The sequence below is a fragment of the Panicum virgatum genome, chromosome 4N, assembly GCF_016808335.1.
Source record: "Panicum virgatum strain AP13 chromosome 4N, P.virgatum_v5, whole genome shotgun sequence".
NCBI lineage: Eukaryota > Viridiplantae > Streptophyta > Magnoliopsida > Poales > Poaceae > Panicum > Panicum virgatum.
In genome coordinates this window covers 49212239-49224281 of record NC_053148.1, presented here as the reverse complement: position 1 = coordinate 49224281, position 12043 = coordinate 49212239, and the positions used below count along the sequence as shown (strand labels likewise).

The window sequence follows — 12043 nt, the reverse complement described above, 5'->3', positions numbered from 1 at the left end:
ATAGTACGTAAAGCCCTAGGGAGAATTATGGGAGTTGCTAGGTGGCTAATTAACTTATGGTTTATTTATAACTGACTTCCAGCACATTACTTTCTGTACTTTAAATTCAGTACTTTACATTATGTAACGACGCACCTACGCTAAGGTAAGACGGTAAGAATCCTCAGTCAACTGAGAGAGTTTGACCTTCCCGTCGGTGATGCGAGCCGAACGCTGCCCTCAAGCAGTGGCTTACTTGAGGTGCTGCCAATATACCGACTATTAGTTGGCTATATTGGGAGTAAAGTATACTCAGTCAGCTGAGGGAGTCTGACCTTCCCGTCGGTGATGCGAACCGAACGCTGTGCTCAAGCAGTGGCCTACTTGAGCTGCTGCCAATATACCGACCATCGGTCGATTATATTGGGAGTAAAAGAAACCGTGAATACGTCACCTCGGTAGCGTATGAGCGCTGTCCATGCAGTGTTGGACGCATGGATGCCGCTTCTATAGTGAGCGGTAATGTATGGGGACGCTTTCATGTGTGCTGGCATGAAAGGTTCAATGAATATATATCTATCATTTTTCTGCAGGTACACTAACCGCAATTACGTAAGTTAAGAACGGTTAGAACTCGGCTAGCAATATATATATATATATATATATATATATATATATATATATATATATATATATATATATATATATATATATATATATATATATAGAGACGTAAATTGTGCCATGCCACCGGTGCTAACCCCATAAGTCCAAAACTATTTGGCAATTGCTTTCCTTGTGAGGACGAATAGGTCGTGCATGCATCATGCTCATAAAATTGAAAGCCAATGAAAATAGATGTGGGTTAGTCGGGAATGTTAAGGTTGCACATGAGCACGGTTCCTCTCCTCTCACTTAAGATCTATCTAGAAATCTGTCATTTTCTGCTATATCCTGGAAGATGAATTTATTTGACATGGTAGATGACTTTATCTTTAGAAGCGCCAGTGGATAATTTTGCTCCAAAACTTGTCTACTAGCTTCTGTTTAAATTTGAGAATTTTTCGACTTGTATACGGTAGGGTACACTAGGAACTTTGACACCCTGTTTTTCTGTCAGCTTTGAGCACCTGTGTTGCACAAATTTTTAGGCCTTACTAGAAATGTTTTCTGCAGATGTGTTCAACACAAAACTTGTGCCCAATTTACTCACCAAGCTTCTGTAAAAATTTGGGCACATTTCGATAAACAGAGTGCAAGTTATGAATTTTCTTGTAACAAACAACGTTCTGTCACTATTGTTAATGTGCTCCCTTCCGTTCCACTTTTCCGTGCTTAGCCTTCTGTACTTGGGGAATGTCATGTGTCACCCTACTAATGAAAGAATTTTCCATTCCAGATGGTTGGAGCGACACGTGGCAACCCTGAGGGTTTCGGGGACGCGAATGGTAGCAGTTCGCAGCGACCGCCACCACCGCCACCCAACTTCGCGGAATATCTGGCCGCCCAAACCGAGTTACTCCGTCAACTCGTCCAGGGACAGCAACAACAGCAACTAGTATTTTCTCGATGGTCCAACCTTGAATGTTGGCCTCGATGACCATTGCATCAGTGTGCGGGTAGCTGTTGAGGCTCATATCTTCCTCTGAGAAGGTTATCGGCAGGTGAGACCAGGGTGTTTTCTTTGTCGACCCGTCAATGAGGATGCTGTTGACTTGTTTGAAGTAGTCTCTGCGCTTCCTCTTGTTTTGGAATTCGAGGGTGGAGCCTCCGGATATGGGCATGATCATGCCGAAGGATGGCAGTGCAGATGTCTGCGAGGCTTGGGAGCCTTGAGGCTCCTGCTTTGGCGGTGGGCCTGGAGGAGGCGGAGGTAGCTCTTCCTAAGCCTACTGCTGGCTCGGAGGTGGAGGTAAGGAGAGCGGTTTTGGGTAAGCTGGTGGCTGAGGGGGCCAATTGTTTGGGTATGGGTTGTAGGTGAAGGCGGGCGTGGGTTGGAAGGTTGGATTGTAGAGTGTGGGTGCCGGCGGGAATGGCGGCGCCGAAGGTCCTGACCACGCAGTGTGGCTGACTAGTTTTGCCTTTTTCTCTTCTTCCATTCGCTCAAGTGTTCTCTTTTTCTCTAGGCAGAAGTTGGTTGTATGATCCGACTCATTGCCATGAAAGTGACAAAAACTTTTTTGGTCCGTTCGAAGGTCCACGACCTTTTCCACGACCGCGCCCGTGGTTTCGGCCTCTATGCCCTTAATGATTGCGGCCTTGGTTGTTGTGTTGACCTTCGGGGGGACTTGTCTAGGGGAGTCATGAATGAGTCCTGATCTTGTTCGGGGCTGGTTTCCTGCGAAGGTTCGACTGGGAAAACAAACTACGAGTTTTTGTTCTGATAGTTCCAATTATGTTTTTCAGCTTGCCTCATTATCCTTCGTTGTTCGACCCTCCATCTGTGGTCTGCATCTGACCTAGCGTATTTTTCTACTTCTGCGTATAGTCACTGAGTGTTCTAGGTGGCTCCCTAGACAAATGCGAGGCTAGCTGTCCGGGTAGTAAGCCAGCGATGCACTTGGCGATTGCATCTCTTTCTGGGAAGTTTGAAATCAGAGCTTTCTTCTGGACGAACCTTCGGAAGTAGTCATAGAGGGGTTCTTTGTCTCCCTGGAGACATTGGAAGTTTTCTATGGTGTTCGGGTCGAGTCGCCCGAAGCCTTGGAAGTCCTGCCTGAGCCTTGCCTTTAGTTGAGGCCAGCTTGTGATGGAACCCGAGGGTTGATGAGAGTACCAGTTGGCTACTGGACCTTCGCAGGCCATGATGAAGGATTTTGCCATGATAGGGTCGTCGCCGCCAGCCGAAGCTATGGTAGCTTCGTAGGCCTTGATGAATTGAGTGGGGCCCTCAGAGCCGTTGTACCTGGGGAGCTGTGTTGGTTTGTAGCTCAGTGGCCACGGTGTGTGCTGCAAGGCTACAGAGGGTGGCGAACTGGGGTCATATGTGCCAGCCGAAGGTGGGACGTAGTGATCTTGGAGGGTATGGATGGTTCGGATGTTATGGGTCTCGTTCTGATGGGGGGCCCCATTGAAGGTTGTTGTTCCTGTTTGGTCTGAGCACTTGCGCATTCTTGTTGCATTCTGTCAATTTCTGCTTGCATGGCTGTCACTTTGCGCTTGGCCTCAGCCAGTTGGTTTGCTCGATTCAGCGCATTTTGCTGGGTAGCTAACTGCTTGGCGAGGATGCCTTTCTGTTTTTCCAAGGCCTGGAGCTGGAGGCTCACGACGGTGAGCTCATCTTGGTTGGACCCCGAAGGCTCTGTAATTTCGGGTGTTCCGTTGGGGGGTTGGTTGTCTTGTTGTGGGGGTTGTGTGGAAAGGTGTTCTTGGGAGGTTCGGGAACCATTTTGGGTGTCGTCCACGGGAGGGTCTGTGGTTTTCCTCTTTGGTGGTGCCATCGAGGGTTGGTTTACGAGCTGGGAACACGGTGGGCGCCCTTGTTGAGTTCTCGGCTTCCTTACGACCCAATCAAAATGCATACACAAAGGTTAAACAGAGTAAAGTTGTAGAGTTTCGCCCTCATACATGCACGTGTCTAGTACAGATTGGTTGGGGGTATTTATACCCATAACCTTTGTTACATAATGACCATGATACCCCTACCTGCCCGGAATATTCTGCGAATATTCCGGGTCGAAGGTCACTTCATACAGGTTGGAGTGTACAAATTGTCTACCCTATCCGATTCGTAATCGAGACGCTACCCAAAGCCTTGCGGTGGCCCTTCGTTCGTCTCCCTGGACCTTCGGTACCTTCCAGGGACCTTCGGGCGACGGGATCACCTTCGGCTTCTTCCGGAAACCTTCGGACTCACCTTACGACCTTCGGGCGAAAGGGCAACCTTCGGTCTTCGGGTCACATTCGGGCCCTTCGGCTCTCGTCATGCAGTTTCGGGTAACCTCCGGCGTCCGAGACGGTGATCCCCAACATATATAAATCATGCAACTGGTCCATTCGATTTGAAAGTACACTCACACATATTTGATAATTGTTACCAAAGGTGGAACTATATTTGCTATCTAATTTAATAATTCATCTAATCCAATCTAACTTTTAAAAAAACAGTAGAAAGCACAGATGGAGTCATCATATTATTTACTCAGATCATAAGTTTAACATATCAACACAGCCTACATGACGAAGTATTAGTACCATCTTCTATCAAAATATGCACGATATATATCTAAACAAGAAGGATCATAGTATATGTTAAGAAAATATTTTTCATGTTGAATGTACCAACATTAATTTTACATTACTTATCAAAGTGTTTTTTTATTTGGTGGCTGAAATTGAAAAAAAAAAGTTCGATCGTTAGAAGTTTGGAACTAGTTTTTTTTTCCACGAAAGGTGTTAGTACTACAAATGCAGATGCTCACATATACGCACTAAAGCTACTTGTATTTACTATTGGAGGAAGTGCACACAAGCATGCACATATCTACCTTCTTTTCATCTAGAACCAGCACACATGCATGTTTAGCTACCTAGGCAACAAGTAGACAAGTAATTTGCACATGCATGCATGGCGGCCAAAAGAGAGAGCACAAATGTATTGTGCTTACGTTACATCGAATCATCAATCAAACTAGAAGATTTAATTGCATAACGTTACGTCCTTTTCACAAATCTGAGCAAGATTAGGTTGGGTGACGACTATATAATAAATCAGATCAGCATCGAATTTTTCCCTAACTGTTTCGTCAGAAAAAAAAAGAGAGAGAGAAAGGATTAGCTTTAGCGTTGGCTAACACAAATAATGCAATTGCCGACAAAGGACTTGAAAACTATTAGTTAAGATATAGTCTTCTTAATAATTACAATGCTCTCTCAAGCTTGATTCTACGATGCGGTCATTTGGTAAATACCAAACTATTCATTCTCTAGTCATGATACATCCAACGATATATTTGATTGAAGACATTGTTTTTGTTCTCATTTTTTTTATATCTCTTCTTGAATAGCTGAAAAATTGTGCAGTGTCCATGTTTCAGGACTTCCTATATATATCCATAAGACAGGGAGCGCAGCTTGTCGCGTGCATGTATGGCGGGTTTATGCACACATATATAGATAAGGGTTCATATATATTTCTCAACTATGTATAGAATATAGCTATCAAGGCTTTCTTAGTTGATTAGGGTTTCACATTCTATAATTCAAGGTAGATAGCCACATATATATAGATAACGGTTCATATATATATCTTTTCTTCTTCTTTTTTTTTGCTGTGAGGATGATAGCACTGCAAGCCAATTTACTCCTCGTTGTTATAATTGCCAGCAGAACATTGGCCAAATCTGATCTAGTTATGCTTCGAATTCGGTATAGTGTTTTAGGTTTTACAGAAGTTTATTTTGTAGTAGCTCATATATGCTTTTTGTGAATTACCTAGCTAAGAGTACGCTATAATTTTTCTTCCAAACCAGTATAATTTTTCAAAAAACTTCAATTCATAACTATTTGGAGAGCACACAGAAAAAGAAACTAGAATGTACATCACCGGACTATATATATTTGTCAATTTAATTTATACACGCCATATACTGTAGCATTTAATTTATATGTATGCTACAAGCCATGGATACACAAAAGAGTCTAGTTAGTAACACTAAAATGTATGATGGAGTTGAGTAGTAAAAATGTACGAACATTGTTCTCACCTTTGAAGTTTTCATTCATCTAACTTGACGAAAGAAAAATTGGGTGTGTATATATAAACAATCTGATTCTATTTTACTAAGCATGATGTACATTCTCAGAATTAACCTGATAAAAGTTTGCAATGGAGTAATAATGCTTGTGTTCTTAGTTTGCACAATATTACTAAATGAGATGTTATTCCAGGGATGGATGTTCTCTTCTAATATAAGACTGCATAGGTTTCATAACAAGAAATTCTAGCACTTCGGTATTTAATTAAGTGACAAAATTTGAAGCACCTCCAGTTAGATATATGCATGCATCCGACTGTACTAGTATTAGTTTATGTATGTCCAATTCCAATTATTCCTAAAAAATTAAAGCAACTTTTGCCGCGACTTAATTAGGTATTTGAAAGATCATCGATATATGTCCTATATTTTCTATGTAAGCACCATTATTCACTAGAATTTACATCATGTATGAATGCAAATATATATAGATCACTAGTAAGTGAATTAAGGGAGATTAGAAGGGACAAGCACAAAACATAATTAGATATGCTAATAACTTTGAATAGACACCACATACAAAACTTAGATCTAGAAAATGGACATCTATAAATGTGCTAACAATTTTGTCCAATGTAGATGATGTGTATGACACTGTGTGAGAGAAGAAATCAAATGAGTGCACAACAAAGAAGGAGCATGCATGAACTTTTGGATCTTCTCTTGATTAATCGGGGCATTGAAATGCGTTAACAATAATCCTTGGTGTCCAAGTTACAGCATCTCACACATGTAAAAGCTCTCACTGTTTTTCTTGAAAATGGAGGAAAATATATAGTAGAGATGTGAGACACGAAGGGGAAAAGGAACAAGCAGAGATGTGGCTCTACAGCTAGATATGGCACAAGGACAGTACACACTGTACCACTCTACATGTAGGCCGGCCGAGCTATCAAATTTTACAGAGCGTTGAAGTTGGGACAAGAGATCACATACCAAACTCCAGACCGCCGTACTCTTTGTTTTTGTTCAAAATTTATGGGTGGGTAAACACATGAGCAATAATGGCCCAAATAGTTATCAATTGAAAGTGAGAAATATTGTCAAGTGAAGGCAATGTTATATTCTGGCTGTGAACTAATGCCTAGGCTTAATTGGATCAACCCTACAGCTTTTTCAAGAGAGTATAAGCCATGCACACATTGTTTCTTTAAACGACAAATCATGTAGATTGTTGACATTTTCTTCCATCATTCCATGTGACTGGTATATGGTGGATTTCCCTTTTAATTGTTAAAGAACTGCAACATTGATCTACGTCACTTCACCAAAAGAATATTGCAAATAGTACCCCTAGGAAAAGAGGAACAGTGGTGTGACAAGGTCACTATGTACTCTAGAGAGAGAAATGGAGGAGGGGAGAGAGAGCCCAAGATGTTACAAGGAAGCATCGTCGAGATTAGCCGAAGGATAATCGAAAAGCCGCATCAATCCCTGCAAAAATGCATAGAAATACTGCTGTACTTTCCCATGTTCTGGAGCAAGCAGAAGCTGATTGCTCATCCATCCACGGTAGAACAGCAAGCTTGCTTAAAAAGAAGGAAAAAGTCCATTTTTGGCACCTCAACTCTTGTCTAAGTCCAACTTTAACCCCTAACTCTAAAACCAGGTAAGTTTGGTACCTCAACTGTTAAAACCGTTCAATTTTCACCCTCGATGCTGGTTTTGGTGGTTTTGAGGTGACGTGGCAGTGGTTTTCTTTTTTTTTTGCCAACTAAGCAGTGGGTCCCACGTGTCATCCCTTCCCCTCTCTCCCATCTTTCTTATCTCTCCCCGCGCCCCGACTCCGGCTCTCCCTGCACCGCCCCGGCCCCGGCCCCGGCCCCGGCCCCGGCCGTCTCCGCCCCTGCGCGCCGCCCTAGCCCCGGTCGCCTTCCCACGCCGCCCTGGTCGCCTCCGCTCCTGTGCAGCCGCGTGCTGCTCGGCGGACACGGCGGCGGAGGGCGCGCCGCCCATGGAACAGCAGCCATCATCGAGGAAGGCGCCGTGGTGCTGATGCCGAGCAGCAGGAGCCTCAAGGCGCGCGCAGGACTCGGCGTTGGGCCACACGCGTGTGACGATTCCCGCCCAGTCGCCGCAGGAGCACTCGGCGTGGAGGAATCGGGCCAGCTCCAGGTCCGGACGGAGGATGGCCGCCACGGCCTCGCGGACGAACGGGTCGGCCACACGCGGGGTCAGCGCGCCGGCCTCGATGTCGGTGGCGAGCTGCTCCCAGTGGAGCTGCAGGAAGTGGATGGCGCGGAGGAGGCCCGACGCGAAGACAGCGCCCACGTGGAGCACGTCGTGGCGCTGGCAAAGCCCGCAGGCCATATGTGCGTACATGCTCTGGAACGCATCGGCGGCATGCTCCTTCCTGAGCACTGTGGTGTCCACGAACCACAGTTGAATTGGTCGGAATCAGTGGCCCTGCCGCCGGCCGCCATTGGAGCACCACGAGCTCTGCCCCCCACCCCTCACGTCGATCTGCTTCTCCGGCCCTCCTCCGCCCAAATCAACCCCCAAAATGAGTTCGTGGTGAGCCCCTCGGCCTCCCTGGTCCCTTTCCCCTTCAATTCCGGCACCACGTGGTCCTTCTCGAGCTCGGCTCGCCGACGTGCACGGACAGGCGCGCCGCGTGGTCCTTCTTGAGCTCGGCGAGGCCGAAGAAGTCGCGGGCGACGGCTAGGACGGCGGGGTCGAGCTCCCAGCCGTGCACGGAGAGGTCCGGGTGGAAGTGGAGGAGCGCGCGGGCCGCGGAGCCGGCGCCGAAGCCGAGGACAGCGCGGGAGGAGCGGCGGGAGCGTGGCGAAGGCGTCGAGGTAGGTGGCGGTGAGCGGGCAGCGGCGGGCGCAGCGGGGGAACGAGAGGGAGTGGATGTTGCCGGGGTCGTCGAGGAGGAGGAGGCGGGCGCCGCCCAGCGGGTGGCCTGCGGCGCGCGGGGACACGTCGGCGACGCGGATGTGGTTGTGCGGGGAGCGGACGTCGGTGACGAGCTGGAGAACATGTGCCCTGTCTGTCCACGTCATCGGGTCAATACTGGTCAACATGTGCCATGTCAGATGAAAACCACCAAAATCAGAGTCAGGTGCTAAAAGTGAACGGTTTTGGTAGTTGGGGTACTGGTACTGGACGGTTTTGTAGTTGAGGGTCAAAATTAGACTTTGTAAAGAGTTGAGGGGTCAAAAGTGGACTTTTTCCTAAAAAGAACCAAACTGGAGGAACAAAACATGCATCATCGGTAGCCCAAAACATGCAACAAATCATATAAAAAACACCAATGCAAGACGAAACGCCCAACTTTACACACAAGGCAAATCCAGAGAGAGAAGCTTCCCCATGCATGTACATAATACAAAATAAAGCAGCAGATTGATTAATGCAGGCAAGCACATTGTGATCTACGTAGTAGTACAAGTGTAGGACCTACTTAATTATATATAGAACTATACTCATGGGAGGATTAGCTTATAATAAACTAGATGATACTATACAGTATCACTAACTAATCACATGCTGCATGTCAAATGGAGTAAACAACTGAGGAGAAAACAAATCAAGTCCCATCATTTGAGGAATGAAACTACTACACTTAAATTCTTCTCTTTGCATTGCATTAACGTGGCTAACTTATAAGCTCGAAATAAGACTTAGTAGCTCATGCATCTCTTAGCTAATAACAACATTATGCTCGATTGATCGCACATTAGTGTTCATCGATCAACGACTCTCGAATGATGAGTAGTAGCAGTAGTAACAATATAATTAAAATCTCTTGTCTCTTCTTGTCTCGAATTTGTTTGTTGATCATGACGACGACGACGACGACTTAGCTCATGTTCATCATCTTTGGAAGTAAATGAAACCATCAAGGAATTAAGCTAGGATAGAAATTGAAGAGCAGCTAGCTAATTAAGCTAGGTTCTAGGGTTATGAGGGAAGAACTGGGTGCCTGCGGCGAAGGCGCCGATCGGCGTCGGGTACGGGTCCATCAGCACCGCCGCGGAGGTCGCCACCGTTGCCGCCGCCTCGCTGCTCCCCGCCGGCGACGAGCCTTCCCTCGCCTGCCCCGTCAGCTGGTGGTACTCCGCCGAGGACGGCGGCAGCTGGCCCACCGCCGCGTCATCCGCCGGCCCGTGGTCACGCAGGATCCCCTTGAAAGTGTGGCCGCCGATGCTCACCGCCGTCTGGTACGCGAGCTCCGCGTCCGGCTCGTCCACCGGCCCGATCCGCACGCACCGGAACACCGCCTCCACGTTCAGCTCCGGCGGGAACCTCCCACCGCTGCCGTCGCCTGCAACCGCATCACCATTGCATCATTTGACTGGTTAGATAATCGTCGACGCGTCATGCCAAAGAGTCAATTGAAAAGAGCCAAATAAAGAGGCATACCTGAGGAAGTAGTTGTGGTGACCATAGCGGAGTTGGCCGACGGCAAGCGCCCGAGGGACCGGACGAGCTCGTGCGGCCGCTTGCTCGCGGCCGCAGCGGCGGCGGCGGCGGCGCTGGCGCTGTTGTTGTTGGCGGCGCCGCGGAAGAGCGCGGCGAGCTGCTGCTGGCGCTCGCGGCGCTTGGCGGCGGGGACCCAGGTGCTCTTGACGTGGGTCGGGCAGCTGAAGCCGCGGCTCCGGCAGCAGGTCCGGCACCGCATGTGGGTGCAGTCCTTCTTCGCGTTGTTGCCGCAGTCCTGGCAGCTCGTCCCCGCCCTGCCGCCCCCCGCGCCTCCGCCTCCGGGGCCGCCGATCCCGCCGCTGCCATCATGCGAGGAGAACCCCAGCACGACTCCCGTCGCCACGCCTGAGGAGAAGAACTGCGACGTGTGCGGCGCGGCGGCCGCCTGCTGGTGCGGGTGCCATAGTTGGAACCCTATTCCCCCGCCCCCGCCGCCGCTGGCCGCCGTGTCGGCGGCCGCGGCGGCCGCCCCGCGCGCGTACAGGAACAGGCTGTCGGCGCCGATCGGGTGATCGCCGGCGCGGTCTCCGCCTCTCCCACCTCCTCCGCCGCCGCCTCTCAGAGAGAACCCAGCCATGCGAGGCAGCAACCACCACCCATCAAGAAGAGCGAGAGAGTGCACCACAAAGAAGCCTCCGCAGCTCCTCCTCTCTCTCGCCTAGCTCCTAGTCTCCTACAGCAAAAAAACAAGTAGAGATCTTGGGAGTGAGAAAAAAAGCAGCTGCAGAAGCTGAAGCTGCAGAGGCAACAGCAACAACAGACACGGCAGCGGGCATGGGGTTGTGTGACATGTAGGTTAGATGAGCTGCGTATGTAGATTGACATAGCTCAGTAGTGGATGGATGGATCGTAGATCTGTAGAGAGAAGCTCATAGAGATCGAGAGAGATTTGTGTAAGCAAGCGTAGATGAGGATAGGCTTGCTGATGATGAGTGGCATATGCATGTGGGAGTAGTGAGAGAAGCTTGCTCCACTACTCGACTAGCACCTCTCCTCATCACTCATCAGTGCTAGTACTCACCTTGCCTTTGCTGAAAATAGGAGGCTCGCCTCTAATCCGCCTCTTCTTGCTTGATTGCTTTCCTCTCTTGGCCCCTTGGGTCTAAGCCTCTCTTTCTCTCTCTAGAAGTAGTATCTGGAGGAGGAGGGGGAGGAGGTTAGCTGCTGGTAGAGAACGCAAGCGAGGGAGAGCTGCTTTTTGGGGTGATGAGGAGATGAGGTGTTAGGCTATATAAAGAGGAGGAAGAAGAGATGGGAGAAGGGAAGGGAGGGGACGAATTCGAGGGCGCCTGCAAACGCCGCCATGGAGACGGCTCGGACCTTAATTTCTATTTATTGCTCTCGCACAGCTCACCTCTCTTCTCTCTCTCTCTTCGTTCCCTTGGTTGCGTGCTCCCTTCTCTGTCCACCCAACCAGATGAAAGAGAGAAGGGATGCAAGAGAGAGGAAAAGGAAGAAATGGAGTGAGAGGAGAGAGAGAATGTGCTAGTATATTTTAATTTCCTTCCTTTTCTTTTGCAGAGTTTGTTTTGCTTTGCCGCCCTTTTTACATTTTGTACCTCGCCTTGCCGAGTTATTACCGCAGCTGTCCTTGCCCCTTCTTCATGCCTTGCTTGTCAATAACAGCATGACTACATGGCGACAGAGGACATGGAGGAATTTTTACTGACAGGAGAAAGAATACCTTTGCAGTGTGGTCGTCGTCTTCCTCTTCCCCACAGCTCGCATGCACTGCCTTGGGAGTTAGTTCAGTTGGTAGGATAATTTATTTCCGTTATCTGAGTGTATTATTCTATTATTTGATGTCCATGTCCAACAGAAGGGTGTGAATACTCCTACTACACAATGCTAGTAGCATGCATGCATGCCATTTTTTTATA

The 12043-nt window shown here is 48.2% G+C and overlaps 1 protein-coding gene and 1 pseudogene across 2 annotated transcripts; both read right to left on the bottom strand.

Moving 5' to 3' along the window:
* Nucleotides 1-8193: 8193 nt before the first annotated feature.
* On the bottom strand, nucleotides 8194-8740 carry LOC120669502 (annotated as a pseudogene).
* A 540-nt stretch (nucleotides 8741-9280) lies between these two features.
* Nucleotides 9281-11626, bottom strand: LOC120668787 (protein SHI RELATED SEQUENCE 1-like). 2 transcript variants are annotated; one of them, XM_039948582.1, is made up of 3 exons: nucleotides 11185-11626; nucleotides 10104-10828; nucleotides 9281-10005 (listed from the first exon to the last, which is right to left on the bottom strand). In XM_039948582.1, exons 2-3 carry the CDS (start codon nucleotides 10738-10740, stop codon nucleotides 9629-9631), a joined length of 1014 nt encoding a protein of 337 aa, XP_039804516.1. In that variant the 5' UTR covers nucleotides 10741-10828; nucleotides 11185-11626; the 3' UTR covers nucleotides 9281-9628. The 2 variants fall into 2 exon arrangements, with proteins under 2 accessions (XP_039804516.1, XP_039804515.1); XM_039948581.1 differs by having other exon boundaries at nucleotides 10104-10836; nucleotides 11185-11625.
* Between the last annotated feature and the right edge of the window lie 417 nt (nucleotides 11627-12043).

Excerpts from the sequence above, each read along its gene's own strand:
- LOC120668787 (XM_039948582.1), bottom strand. The coding sequence starts at position 10,740 with ATGGCTGGGTTCTCTCTGAGAGGCGGCGGCGGAGGAGGTGGGAGAGGC. Across the intron at positions 10,006-10,103 it reads CACCACAACTACTTCCTCAG|GCGACGGCAGCGGTGGGAGG; the intron begins GTATGCCTCTTT and ends ATGCGGTTGCAG.